General features: G+C 47.6%; 1 protein-coding gene and 1 non-coding gene across 2 annotated transcripts; both read left to right on the plus strand.

The window, feature by feature from the left end:
• Positions 1–1119: 1119 nt before the first annotated feature.
• On the plus strand, positions 1120–12040 carry EEF2 (eukaryotic translation elongation factor 2). The gene is made up of 15 exons (XM_030540134.1): positions 1120–1246; positions 2526–2740; positions 3474–3655; positions 3743–3954; positions 4305–4483; positions 5062–5167; positions 5530–5643; positions 5845–5983; positions 6409–6604; positions 6888–7146; positions 8779–8886; positions 9503–9856; positions 10388–10570; positions 10705–10837; positions 11215–12040. Exons 1-15 carry the CDS (start codon positions 1244–1246, stop codon positions 11406–11408), a joined length of 2577 nt encoding a protein of 858 aa, XP_030395994.1. The 5' UTR covers positions 1120–1243; the 3' UTR covers positions 11409–12040.
• Positions 5227–5297, plus strand: LOC115638846. Its single transcript, XR_003997534.1, has one exon. It is a non-coding gene; the product is annotated as a small nucleolar RNA SNORD37 (small nucleolar RNA).
• Positions 12041–14874: the final 2834 nt, after the last annotated feature.

A 14874-nucleotide genomic window follows, 5' to 3' on the forward strand; every position in this document is an offset into this window, starting at 1 on the left:
CCCTTAGAACTCAACTCTCCTTCCAGTTTTAATACATGGCAAAATTTCCCTTTGACTTTAATGACAGCTGTATCTGACCCTTGGTTATAATTTATTATACAAGAATCTGAACAAAAATTAACTGATATATAAGAAGCCAAAGTACTACAGTCCTAGTTAATCATCATGGTGAAGTGAGTCATATAGAGATAACATCATCGGTAATTAATTTTTGTGCTTAGAGAATTATATTCATTTGCTTAATTCCATTTAATCACGGTGTGTCAAACAGAACCAACATCCAGGACTAGCTTGTATTCTTGATAAATGTTTTAAGCAGAATGCACTTTCATTCACTATGTAACGGTTTCACTAACATATTTTACATGTACCCTATGAAATGTGGCCTCAGTCCTGAAAAGGGATTTGAGTGGACAGATCCTCATGCCTTGCTGGAATCCCACTGATTTCAACAGAACACCAGGCAGGGCCCTTTGAGAGATCATATATCTGTGACTCATAACTAAAGGGTCAGCTGTGGGGGTTTTGTGTTCCAGCCCTGCACCTTAGCCCTAGGTTGTGAGTGTGACTCAGATCAGAACTCCCCATACCACCCTGCACTAAAAATGAAGTTGATTTTGCCCATAGAGGAGGGCACTTTAGGGACAAATATTAAGGGATTCCCAGTTTCCCAAAGAGCTTGCAAATATGAAATGTGTTACTTATGTATATGCCCCAAACCCACAATATTTAATACCATCCTTCATATGTTTTACCCACATTTTATTCTTCCTTTACTTTACTTTTAAAAGTGGAGAACTGGTTATTCCCTGTTGTATTGCTTTGAATCATAAATGGAATTCTCTAACTTGTGTTAAAGGTTAAACAGCCCAAGTCTCCGCCTCTCTAGCATTTATAGCAGCCCCAGGGCTCTGCCCTGTAGGAGATTTGAGTGAACTGGTGCCTGGGGCTCCCCCTATGCACAGCCACGTGGTTGCAGCACGTCCCCTGCTAGTTAAAGGCCCTTCGGACCATAGAGATCCCTTTAGGGCATGGGGGAAATAGAGCGGCTCTGGCGCATGCGCTTTGAGCAGCCCGCTGTCCCCGCCTCGACGCCGGCTCCGGCCTATAAGAGGGCTGGTCGTTGACGTCAGCTTTCTCTTCCGCCCGCTCTGTCCCCGCCAGCGAGACAGGGCCGCAGCCGCCGCCATTACCGGTCCCCTCCTTTCCTCCGCTCCCGGAGAATCCGCCGCCATCCGCAGCCATGGTGAGCCATCCGCGCCCCGGGGGCGGCTGGGGGGACGCGGGGGGCCCGGACCTAGGCGGGCCGCTGGTTATGGCCGCCCCCTGGCCGGTATAGATCGACGGGGCGGCCTGGGAAGCGGGGGTGGGGCGGGTAGACCCCCAAATACTCCCTCCCCATGCCTGGGAACTGCGGGGCCCCGGAGCCGGGTAGGGGGAGGAGGGTGTCCGTCCCTTTCCTGGGCGTGGCTTGTGCTACCCAGGCCAATGCTCCCTAATGGGAAGTGGGGAATGGAGGGTTAACGGGGGTGGGGGGTGCCCCTTCTCTAGGGTAGATCTGGCCCCTGTTGGAGTGGGCTGTGCTGCCCCCATTAGAGGAAGCCCCGTCCCCGGGGGAGTGGGATGCACCTCTTGCAGTGGGGTAGTTGCTCAGCGGGGTCTGCTAGCCCCCCCCTTTTTGTGTGTGTGTGGGGGTGATCTGTGCACTGGCAGAGTGAACACAGACCTTCCCCCTCTTCTGCCAGGTGTGGCTGCGCCATTGGGGCGGGGGTCAGAGGCTCTGGGGCCTGCTAGCTCTACCCAGCCTCCTTGCCGAGCACTGGTGGTAGGCGTGAGTGTGTCCTTGTACGCCCAGTGGCTGTGCAGGTGGCTCAGTCATGCTGATCGGCCCCCTCCCCGAAGAGACAGGCGGGCAGGCTCCCCAGCCCCACTCTCCTGTCAAGGGGTTTGTTTGACGGAGCCCTGAAGCTGTGGTGTGGCTGGGAGTGATGTGGCGGGGTGGGGGAAGGCAAGTGCCAGGATGATGTTTCTGGTCTCTCCTCTCTGGTCAAAGGGAGGTACTGCAGCCCGGGGGGAGGGGGAATATTTCCTGCAGTGAGGTAGTAGCCCTCTTATGTAACTCTGCAGTCTGGAGTAAAATCCTAGCTCGGATGCTTGGGTTGTGAAAGAGTGAGCTGCTGCGGAAGGTGTGCTGAGTGGGCTTATGTTGTGACATAGCGGGATAGCTGTGTGTGGTATGGGTAGGAGTACAGGTGTGAAATGTGAGTGATGGTGATCTTAAGACGGGGTTACAGGGGAATTTATTGACTGTAAGAGCCTATTAGGCTGTGGAATAGTTGCCCCAAGGCAATTGTAAAAGCCACTGGTTGGGGCATTCAGCTAGATGGGAATGCACTGGGAAACGCTGCTTTCTCTGAGTTGCCCTGTAATGTCTGCTGAGCAATAAACAGAGTGACTGAGCTTGGCATTGCTATGTTTAGATTCCCGGAAGAACCTGCCCCTGATCATATAACCTTCTCTTCAAGGTGAACTTCACAGTAGACCAGATTCGGTCCATTATGGACAAAAAGGCCAATATCCGAAACATGTCTGTGATTGCTCATGTGGACCATGGCAAATCCACCTTGACTGACTCCCTGGTATGCAAAGCTGGTATCATTGCTTCTGCCCGTGCTGGTGAGACCCGGTTCACCGACACGAGAAAAGATGAGCAGGAAAGGTGCATCACTATCAAGTCAACGTAAGTTCCTTTGCTTCAAGCATCCTGGTGTTCAGTTGTTTCTCTTCCTTGTGTCATGGTCTGATCACAGGACTGGGACCCAGGAACTCCTCCTGGGTTCTAGTTTCAGTTTCTGATACTAAACTGGGGGAAGAAGAAACTACTTAATAAAGTGCTTTGGTTGCCACCAGAGGCTTATTTCCATGCAACCTAGGGCATTGTGAGTGTTGTCTAAATGTAGTAGGACAGGGGTTCTCAAACAGGGTTGGGATCATGAGGTTATTACATGAGGGGGTCATGAGCTGTAAGCCTCCACCCCAAGCCCTGCTTTGCCTCCAGCATTTATAATAGCTATATAAGTGTTGTTTAATTTATTGGGGGGGGGGGGTCACACTCAGGCTTGCTATAAGAAAGGGGTCACCAGTACAAAAGTTTGAGAATCACTGGGGTAGGAGTACTAAATACTGGCTTGTACGTGGTGTATCAATTACTATATCTTGGTAGTCAAAACAGTAAACAATCTTTCATGCAATCATAAGTTAAAACGTTCCCTCTTAGTATCTATTTATGTTAACTGATGTGGAATCCCTGGAGCTGGTTTGTTTAATGCATTTCTTCAGCCAGCAACTTACTGGTCTCTAAAAACTTATCAGGAATATGCCTAAGCTACATGAGCTAAATGTACTATAAATGCATTGCTGAAAACAGAGTGCATTATCACGTAGCACTACTTTTGTGTATCTTTATTTTTCAGAGCTATCTCTCTCTTCTACGAGCTGTCTGAAAATGACATGGCCTTCATCAAGCAAAGCAAGGATGGTTCTGGTTTCCTGATCAACTTGATTGACTCCCCTGGACACGTAGATTTCTCTTCTGAAGTCACAGCTGCTCTCCGTGTCACTGATGGTGCCCTGGTTGTTGTAGACTGTGTCTCTGGTGAGAACCTGTAGCATATTTAAATGCATGTTGGATAGGACTAGCATGCTAGTCCTGCAGCAGTAATCAAGATTCTGCCTCCTCCAGGTGTGTGTGTACAGACCGAAACTGTGCTGCGACAGGCCATTGCTGAGAGGATCAAGCCTGTCCTGATGATGAACAAGATGGACAGGGCACTGCTGGAGCTGCAGTTGGAGCCAGAAGAGCTGTACCAGACCTTCCAGCGTATTGTGGAGAATGTCAACGTCATCATTTCTACCTATGGGGAAGGAGAGAGTGGCCCCATGGGAAACATCATGGTAAGGAGAGGAATCAAGGGAATGTATTCCAAATGAACAACTGTCCAGAGCTTGCCCTCAGGTGTTTTGAAAGACATCCTTCCCCTTTGAAGCAAGGAGCAGTTGTCTGATATTCCTCTGGAGGTTACTTCCATTGTAAACTGACATTGGGGACCCAGAAGAATGTTTACTATAACACAGTATGGGTAGTTGGCTTGAAATACAATTGACTTATAGTCATGTTTCAGTTTGGATGCACTGAATTACAGGTTTAATCATATTGCGATCTGACCTACTTAGTGTCAAACCACAGTTGGTGGAGGTGAGGGGAAGAATGTTCACCTCAACACTAATCTTCTGACCTATTTCAGATTGATCCTGTGCTAGGTACAGTTGGCTTTGGTTCTGGCCTGCATGGCTGGGCTTTCACCCTGAAACAATTTGCTGAGATGTATGTTGCAAAGTTTGCTGCAAAGGGTGATGGGCAACTGAGTGCTGCTGAGCGTGCCAAGAAGGTAGAGGACATGATGAAGAAGCTGTGGGGAGACAGGTAAGTGACCTGAGCTCATGGTTTTTATCATGCTGCTGATTTCCGAGCTTGGGCTTGCCCTATCTAGTATTACTTTAGCACACCTTGAAACAGCTAGCTGAAGCAGTGACCCCATAACTAGAGATGGCAGAGCACAGAGGTGGTCTGTAAACTCAGACCAGGCAGTGGTGGGAATACCTGTAGAACAGCTCCAGAACAGGGGAATACTTGAGCTCTCCTGGGCTGGGAGTAAGGAAGCAACAGTATGGTAGCACCCAAAGGAAGGAATCCTAATTATGGTGGATGGCTTATTGTGCTGACTGCTTGCAAATCCTTCATGGGAGGGACTTTAAATCTAGATTTAATTAGACAAATATTAGGGAATGGGATCTGGAATACACCATACAGGCAGATCTCTCAGCTTTGCTTTTGAAGCAAGTGACTGAGAGTGCATCAAATCTCAGGAAATAGAGGTAAACATCTCAAAACAGGTCTTTGACTTGATAACCCTTTCCTCCATCTTGAAAGGTGAGCAGAATAAGCAGTGCTAATTAAACAAGATGGCAAAACCACAATCCCCTCTGATTGGATTTTTCTAGATATTTTGATCCTGCTTCTGGCAAGTTCAGCAAATCTGCTACCAACCCTGATGGAAAGAAACTGCCCAGGACTTTCTGCCAGCTGATCCTAGACCCCATCTTCAAGGTAACTACCATGGTACTAAGTCTCCTCTTAAGTGGTCATGGTCTGTGCCTCCTTTGTGTATGCATGATGATGGAAAAATTTCTTCACTTTGACCTGACTTGACTGTTTGAAGAAATTTAAATATCTGACACACAGCTGAGCTGTGCACTAAGGGCTGGGAGAGTTACTGCTCTCTAGACAAGAAGCTGTTTATAAACCATGTATCTGATCTGCTGACCTACTAATTGGCAGATACAAGGGTTGCTGTTAATAAGGCAGTTAAACTGCCATTTACTGGCTCTCCCTGGAGAAGGAGCGTGAGCTGCTTTCTCTGAACTGGGTTGCTTGATGCTTTCTCCCCTAACATTGAACTCTTGTGCTAGGTTTTTGATGCAATCATGAACTTCAGGAAAGAGGAGACTGCTAAACTGATCGAGAAGCTAGACATCAAACTTGACAGTGAGGATAAAGACAAGGAGGGCAAACCCCTACTGAAGGTAAGAACTGATGGGCATTGCCTTGGGAAGAGACATGCAGTGGGATGCTAAGCTAGTCTTTCAACACTGGGCTGTTGGTAGGTAACCTAAGTCTGCATACCTTAGCTGAGAAACTTGAAGGCGGGGGGGGGGGGGGGAGAGGCAATAGTATGAGCAAAGATGGATTTGCCTGAGCCTCATGCCTCCAATCTGCTTTTTCAGGCTGTGATGAGGCGCTGGCTGCCTGCCGGAGAAGCTCTGCTGCAGATGATCACCATCCACCTGCCTTCCCCTGTCACAGCTCAGAAATACCGCTGTGAGCTGCTGTACGAGGGCCCCCCTGATGACGAAGCTGCCATGGGTATGAAGCACTTGTAATGTGCAGGAGCATAACTGCATTAAGGCTCTAAAATGCCCAGAGCTGTTTGTTTGCTTTTCAACAAGTATACAGCTGGGCTGCAGTTGTAATTCCTGCACCTGCAGCCTTTCTAGTGTGGATTAGACAAGCTGCTTAGAGAGCAGCTTTCCTGTGGATAGCTGGGCTAGCCAAGTACCTGGATAGTAGCCAGAGTGTATACTAAAGGCTCAGTCTATGTTAATTACAACGATTTCTTGGCACATGGCTTTTTCCTTGCCAGTTGGGCTAGCCAGCTACCTGGATGGTAGCCAGCAGGCTGGTGTCACAACTGCTGCGTTCCATCGGAGTGATTACCTTGCTCCAAAGCAGAGAGCACTATGGTGGAAGAAAGCACCACAGGTCAGCACTGATCACGTCTTCTCTTCCAGGTATAAAGAACTGTGACCCGAAAGGGCCCCTGATGATGTACATCTCTAAAATGGTGCCAACCTCAGACAAAGGTCGTTTCTATGCTTTTGGACGTGTCTTCTCTGGTCTCGTCTCTACTGGCTTGAAAGTCAGAATTATGGGACCAAATTACACTCCTGGCAAGAAGGAAGATCTGTATCTGAAACCAATCCAAAGGTCAGTAAAGGCAGGGATTGATCCCATGTTGAGATTAGATTTAATGCCTCATTTTTTTCCCCTCTGATGCAGGTTCCATATTTACATCTACATTCCTAGCCCTTGGAGTGACAGTTTAGTAGTGTCTTGATATTTGTCTTCAGTGGCCCTTTTCTGCCCCTCCCTAGTCTGCTCAGTCAAGCAAGAGACAAGGCATCTAGCTTTCCTGTGCAAACCTGTCACTTGGAGGCTGGTATCCTTTCTAAGGAGCCATCCAGATTGACTCAAGTTTTTCTTCACCCAGGACCATTCTTATGATGGGCCGTTACGTTGAACCCATTGAGGACGTGCCTTGTGGTAACATCGTTGGGCTGGTCGGTGTTGACCAGTACCTGGTCAAGACCGGAACCATCACCACCTTTGAGCATGCTCATAACATGAGAGTGATGAAGTTCAGTGTCAGCCCTGTGGTGCGTGTGGCTGTTGAAGCAAAGAACCCAGCTGACCTGCCCAAGCTAGTAGAAGGACTGAAGCGTTTGGCCAAGTCTGACCCTATGGTGCAGGTAAGGGTCCTCTGAGGGAACTCTTCAATAGCAGTTGCTAGGAGATCTGTTGAGTATTGTCCACAAACTATATATGTAATTACGCAGCCCAGTACCATAGAGGAACCATGTTCTCTCCTCTCCCCAAGCCGCAATATTTGAGGGAATACTGGCAGAGAACTTCCAAAACTCATCCATGTGAAGCCCTTCACTTGGATGAAACCTGCAGCATGCCATGGAAGCATGGGACAGGGATAAGACTTATTTTTTGGGGTCAGGGTCCAGACTCTAGAGCAGGGGTGAGCAAACTTTTTTTTATTTGGCCTGAGGCCCACATCTGGAAATAGAAATTATATGGCAGGCCATGAATGCTCATAAAACTGGGGTTGGAGTGCAGGAGGGGGTGAGGGCTAGGGATGAGGCATTTGGGGTGCAGAAGGGTGCTCTGGCGGGGACCAAGGGGTTTGGAGGTCAGGAGGGGGATCAGGGCTGCAGCAGGGGGTTGGGGCACAGGGGGAGGCTTAGGGGTGCAGGCTCCAGGCAGTGCTTACCTGAAGTGGCTCTCTGAAGGGGCAGTATGTTCCTTCTCCAGCTCCTGCACAGCCAGGCAGCTCTACATGCTCCCCTGTCCAAAAGCACTGCCCCTACAGCTCCCATTGGCTGGGAGTTGCAGGGGCAGTATGCAGAGCAGAGCTGCCTGGCTTCCCCATACATACAAACTGGAGGGGGGTCATGCTGCTGCTGCTTCCAGGAGCTGTGTGGATCAGCCCCCAACCCTGTGCTCTGGCTGGAGTGCCAGAGCAGGGAAAGCCCCAGACCCTGCTCCCCAGTGGGAGCTCAAGGGCTGGATCTAGCCTGTGGGCTGTAGTTTGCCCACCCCTGCTCTAGAGGAAAAACAATAACATATTTGCAGTACATTCAAAAGTGTCAATCAGTTGGATTTGGCCCATGGTCTGCATATTGACTACCCCTAGGTTGGGATCAACTAGATTTCTGGCTGGAGTGAAATTATCTCCCTGAATGCTCTACCACATGAAGGTCAGTCTGGGGACCAATGGCAAGATCCTGGATCATCTTCGGTCTTGGTTGCTACTCTGGAGCTTAGTCAAGATCCTCAACACGATTTAGTTAACGCATCACTATCCACTGTACATACATTGATGGGACATTGCGCATTGAAGGGCTGATGAAAGACTGCTGGAACAAAGCATGTGGCATGCATAACTATTTTTTTTGTTGCCTGATGCTACATACAGCTTCCATCTAAGTTCTTAACAGAACGTGGAAAACACGTTAAGGGTCTCCTGTAACTTAACCATGGCAATGGATGTCATGGCAATTCCTCTTCCGGTCAGAAGAGGAAGGGACTGGGAAGCACAGCATCTGTGCTTCTTTTCAGAGGCAGAAAACTGTTGCCCTGGCAAATGTCTTCAGTGAAAAGACTTACTAACCTTGCTGGGCACCACCAATCTGTTTTGTGTTTTCTCACCCTGCCCCCTGTAAATCAGTTGATGTATGTAAAGATCCAACATCTCAAATGACTTTTTTAACAATATAGACCAGTATGCACACACAGGTACTTTAATGGAGTCCTAGTAAGGAGTCTCTCGTCTCTCTCCCCCCACCCCATTGCATAACTGGTTTCTGTTTCAGTGTATCATTGAAGAGTCTGGAGAACACATCATTGCTGGTGCAGGAGAGCTGCATTTGGAGATCTGCCTGAAGGATCTGGAAGAGGACCATGCATGCATTCCAATTAAGGTAAATGTGCCACATCTTCCCTCTTGGTCTAAGCCTAGAAGAACTCAAGTGAAGGCTGAGTGGATGAAATGGCTGCAGATCTAGTCAGTCTCTGAACTCCTGGATTACTGGGAACAAATACAACCGTTGAAGCTGTTTTTCATGATGGGAATTGCAGTAGCTCTGTAGGTACCAAATCCATGAGGCTGCAGCAGGGTGTGGAATACCGTCTCCACAACAGAGATGCTGTGGCTAGTGGACTGACCATAGGGCTGAGTCAGGTGTTTCTAACCCAGCTGAGCTACTGACTTCTCCTAATTCTGCTTTCCTTAGGTATATACTAATCTATAAAATGGAGACAGATGCCTAAAATGAGTGAGTTTCCTACAAAAAGGGTGGCTGATGTCTAGTGCAGGAACACATCAGAGTAGTAACAGTTGTCTTGTGTTTCTGGCATATTAATAATGCTGATTGGATGTCCTGCTAAATTATCTGTGCTGGATACAATCTTGCACTTTCAAAGGCCTTTTGTATGGCTTGTGGGTGTAGAGTACACTTAACTGAGCTGTGAAGCAACTGACTATTGCTTTTCTCTTTCCAAATTCTCTGGAACTAACTGGTGACTGTTTGTCTGCAGAAATCTGACCCTGTCGTCTCTTACCGTGAGACAGTCAGTGAGGAATCCAATGTGCTGTGCCTTTCCAAATCCCCCAACAAGCACAACAGGCTGTACATGAAGGCCCGACCCTTCCCAGATGGATTGGCTGAGGATATCGACAAAGGCGACGTCTCGTCCCGTCAGGAGCTGAAGCAGCGTGCACGCTACCTAGCTGAGAAGTACGAGTGGGATGTCACTGAAGCCCGTAAAATCTGGTGCTTTGGTCCAGATGGCACTGGCCCCAACATCCTGACTGATATCACTAAGGGAGTGCAGTACCTGAATGAAATCAAGGACAGTGTTGTGGCTGGCTTCCAGTGGGCTACTAAGGAGGTAGGTGCAGTAAACTGCTGTTGATCAAAAACAGGAATTTGTTGCTTTCTTGCCTCTTCTCCTCTCCACATCGTACATGTACCACCATACTAGTGAGCCAACATACTGCAGTCCTTCCATGGACAACTAACATTGACTGGCATATCTTGATGCAGCTGCTAAAATTGCGTTTAATTTCATCCCATAAAATAGATGAGACTCTCTCTCTCTCCATTTATCAAGGATTCTGATATGCCAGGCCCACAGTAACTTTTGGCAGTACTTTCCCTTGGCATCTGGAGATGGATGGATGTCTGGCCTGTATGAGACACAGACTCTGAGCCAGGAGTGGCATCTGTTTCTAGCTCATTGCTGTTAATAGATTTGTCACCTGGCATGCCCCTGCTAGAGAACTGTTTGTTTGCAAAGTTCTACAGGACATGGCTGGTACTGTCCTGCATTTGGGATCTGTTACCAACAAAGTGGTACCTAGTGAGGGGCCTGGAGAATCTCTCAGCTGGTCGCTGATATCTGGGCTTTGCTCTCTTTCAGGGAGCTCTGTGTGAAGAGAACATGCGCGGAGTCCGCTTTGATGTGCACGACGTGACCCTGCACGCTGATGCCATTCACCGTGGTGGTGGGCAGATCATCCCTACTGCCAGGAGGTGCCTGTATGCCTGTGTGCTCACTGCTCAGCCAAGACTTATGGAGCCCATCTATCTTGTAGAGATCCAGGTACTTACACTTTGTTTAGCTTCAGATCTAACATTTGCACCTCTTTGAGCTGCAAACAATCCTACAATTAAAAGACTTTCATTTTAAGCTTAAGATGAAAGCAATGCCTGTAATACAAACTTTCTGTGTACCAGTGTCCAGAACAAGTAGTTGGTGGGATCTATGGTGTCCTGAACAGGAAGCGTGGCCATGTCTTTGAGGAGTCCCAGGTGGCAGGCACTCCCATGTTTGTTGTTAAGGCCTACCTGCCTGTCAACGAGTCTTTTGGTAAGTGAGCTTAACATTGTTCTTGGTCATCTGATTACTTCTACAAGCCTAGGAACTTCTGCTGGAGCTCCACATAGCGTGTACTGAGCTCTAGAATGGTAGAGATGGGTCCTCCCAGCTGATCGTGCATGGGCTTTAGTAGTTACGTTCTTCCCTTAACCTCCCTTCTTTTGAGCCTGAATTCTCTCTTCTTCTCCCTCCCCTCCCCCAAGTGACTGGAACACAACAGTAGTTTCTTGGGGCTTAAATACCATGTGCTCTAATTTCTCTTGGAAAGTACTTGGTTTGCTCTTGGTGACTGTTCCTATCTCAGAACCTCATAATCAAACATGTGCCTCTCTAAGCTCTTTATCCCAATGGACTTTTTTCCTCCATAGGTTTTACAGCTGACTTGAGATCCAACACAGGTGGCCAGGCCTTCCCCCAGTGTGTGTTCGACCACTGGCAGATCCTGCCTGGGGACCCCTTTGACAACACTAGCCGTCCTTGCCAGGTGGTTGCTGAGACCCGCAAACGCAAAGGGCTGAAGGAAGGTATCCCGGCACTAGACAACTTCCTAGACAAATTGTAAAAGCTACCCCAACACCAGTTTAAAATCACTGTCGTTGGACTCTGAATAAACTAACTAGCATAACATCAAATGCAGCAGGCAACTGTAGACTGCAGTGACCATCTCTTTGCATTATACTTAATCAGTTTCATAGCAATTTGAGACTTTCAGAAAAAAACACATTGATATTCAGCCTTATAGGTTTCTGTGTTGCACATGACTCATTAGGGCCCCACTTGGTGCCATTGTAACTTAAAAACATTTCCACTTGATGCAACTCGAGTTGCCCAGTTCTGTATTTATTTGACACAGGAAAGATGCTTTCCTCTCTGCAGGGATTGGGCAAAAGGGGTGGGGTGGGGTAAGAGGGCACTTGCCTCTTCAAAGGGGGAAATTCATAATGCCCAGCGACTTGCAAACCAAGCAAAATATTGCAGGAAGAGGGTTTGCTTGAGTTAATGGCCTCTAGTATGCGTTTTTTTTGTTTTTGTTTTTTTCCCCCCAGGGGAGGGGGATGTGTAAGGGGACTTCTAGTTGGGCAGAAACTCAAAGGCAGGAAGATCTTGTGCAGTGTGATTGTATCATGAACATCAACCAATGTATTAGTGCCACTGGAATAATAAATTTGATATGGTGATGAGTATTCAGCTGGATTCTTGTTCAGTTTCACTTCATTCCAGACAGTCCAGCAGAGAGGAAACCTTCAGCCCCCCTTCATTAGGGATCCAAAGCTGCTGGGGTATCTTAAAGCAAAGAGTGTCATCCCTGCCTGATTCGAAGGGGAGAGGCTCCTGTCACAGCTGCCAGGCTCAGCCAAGGGCTCATATGGAATGTCACTTCAGCTTGTTCTAGGTCCTACTTTCCCCAGTCAGGAACATGTGAGCACTGTTCAATGGCTCACTGGGCAAAGCTAATCAAACCTAGGACTGTAATTCATGGTTAGCAGGAAATCTGTATGGCAAAAGTTGCATAGATCCAGCAAGATAGCACTGTGTAGTCCAACCTGAACAGTTTTTCCTCCCATAGCGGGCAAGAGGTGCAGTCTCTTCAGGCTGTATACAAGTCATGGATTGTTTGCTAGCATTTTATTGCTATTTAATCCTGTCCTGCAGGGTTTAGGACTCCTCTGTCCAAAAAGTCGCACTGGTTTAAAATGGAAACTGCTGCAACTTTTCTTGTAGACAACTCCTTGAGTATGCTGAATGGAGGGGGGGTGGTGGTGTGAGACTGATGTAGTGAGTGCACAGAACTGTCCCTCTTGTGTATGGAGTGTAACTGTAGCCACATCGGTCCCAGGATATTAAAGACAAAGTGAAATAAGGTAATATCTTTTATTAGATAACCTTCTGATAATAAGCTTTTAAGCCACCCCAAGCTCTTCTGGGAAATGTACTCCTACTGTTGAAGCAAAATACAGGGTGGAACAGATAGATTAGCCTAAGTAGTTAGCACGCATAAGGGACCTTTCAAGATGAAGTGGCCTTTAAACATTCTGGAAAAATCTCTTCTGAACTTACCACTTCTGGCCTTCAGACATAACTTTTCTCCCTCCCAAAAAAACAACCTCGTCAGAAGCAAAGCTCCCCCTGACCAGGCCTTGCCAGAAGTACAGATGCAAAATCTGCAGTTATCTCCCCTGCTACAATGAACAGCAAACCTTTCAAGATCAATGGATCCAACACATGCCCATCACAAGAGGTGGTATACATCATTCAGTGTGCTAAATGCCCCAATAACACTAGGTGGGTGAAAACAGACTATCTCTATGCTCTTGAATGAACTCCCAAGGAAAATAAGACAAACATCCTCTCACCTATGCTTAACCATATGATTCAGTGACATTGTGGGACCTCTGTCATCTTTTCAGCCAAGGCTGGATCAGCAGTCAGCCATAGAGGCCAAGCTTGGTGATGCCAAAGAGCTAACCAGTAGCTAGCCCTGAGTCCACTGGAGCAGTCAGCCCCTGGTGCAGGAGCAGTGGTGGGGATGGAGCAGCTGCAAGCAGTGCTGTGTCCATCCTCATGGGTATTTTTAGTAAAAGTCAGGGACAGGTCATGGGCTTCCAGGAATTTTTTATGGCCTGTAACCTGTCCCTGACTTTTACTAAAAATAGCCATGACACAATCCTAGCCTTAGGGGTGAACACTTCCACAAAGCAGCCTCTGACCTATCAGTCCTCATCCATGTAGAAGCCTGCACAATGCTTTCAAAAGGCAAGCCTGGGAGCTTAGATTCATTCCTCTGCTAGACACTAAAAATCATGCACTGAACAGACATTGGATTTATTTCTTATTTAAAACAATCTGTAACCCCCTACACCCCCCTTTTTGTCCTATGACTGCAGTGGTGATAATGGGCCACTCCCCCTTGAATGGAAGATCTTTTCCAGACCTGAAGAAGAACTCTGAAAGCTTGTCTCTTACCAACAGCTGGTCCAGTATTACCTCGCCTTGCCTATGTTCTCCCAATTGAGGAACTCCTACTGCTAACTGTAGGTGGGTGTAGTGAGCTCACTCACATAGGTACTTACCAGCTTCTTAACTAGTTTGGTCTGTAACATGATGGTCCTCCATGCTGACCTCTAGCACAAATTAAGGATGCCTTAAGCTCCAGCTAACTGGCCCATCAGTGTGGGTTAGGGTGACCAGATGTCCCAATTTTATAGGGATAGTCCTGATTTTGGGGTCTTTTTCTTATATAGGCTCCTATTACCCCCCACCCTGTCCCAATTTTTCACACATGCTGTCTGGTCATCCTAGTGTGGGTTAAGTTCAGCTGTTGCTGGTGGTCCAACTAGTTCCATGGTGTGGGTGCGGTAGTTTAAGTTACAATTTACCTGCTACCTATCCAATCCGTGTTTTGCAGTGTGGCCCCCTGCTCAAGTCATGCCACTGGTGGAGTGATGCCAAGTCCCACGTTCAGAAGCAAAGGAGTAGCTCTTACTCTTAAGTCTGATTGTTCATAGCATGTCTACATTGCAATAAAACAGAGCTGGCCTGTGTCAGCTGACTTGGGCTGGGGGGTATAAAACTGCAGTGTAGATGTTTTGGCTCCCTGCTGTGCTCCTGAGAGCTGTTAATTTGTAGCCCAGTTGTACAAGAGAGGAGGTGGGAAGTCTCCTTCAAGAACATGGCTTCTGTGCTGTCAAAATGTGGGATTTGGCTCAGAAATTTCAGGAGGAATCGGGTTTTTTTTAGCATTTGAGAAACATGTTCTGTTCAAACATTGCTGTCAGCCCAGCAGAGAGGTGTTTGAAGAAAGAGCAGCAACAGACTCTGTCTGCTGCATTCTGCGCAAAACACAGTGCAAGTGTGTGCAGTCTTTTCTGCCCATTTTGGGAGCTTAATATTAAACTTGGGGAGTGAAGAGTCCAGGGGCCCTCATGTTGAACCCAAAGACTCACAATAAATTGACACAGCTGCAGCAGTTAAGGACACTTGCCAGTACAATACCATTGGAAAGGACTTGGAAATCTATGGATGAAAAG

This window comes from Gopherus evgoodei, chromosome 22, assembly GCF_007399415.2.
Source record: "Gopherus evgoodei ecotype Sinaloan lineage chromosome 22, rGopEvg1_v1.p, whole genome shotgun sequence".
NCBI classification, from domain to species: domain Eukaryota; kingdom Metazoa; phylum Chordata; order Testudines; family Testudinidae; genus Gopherus; species Gopherus evgoodei.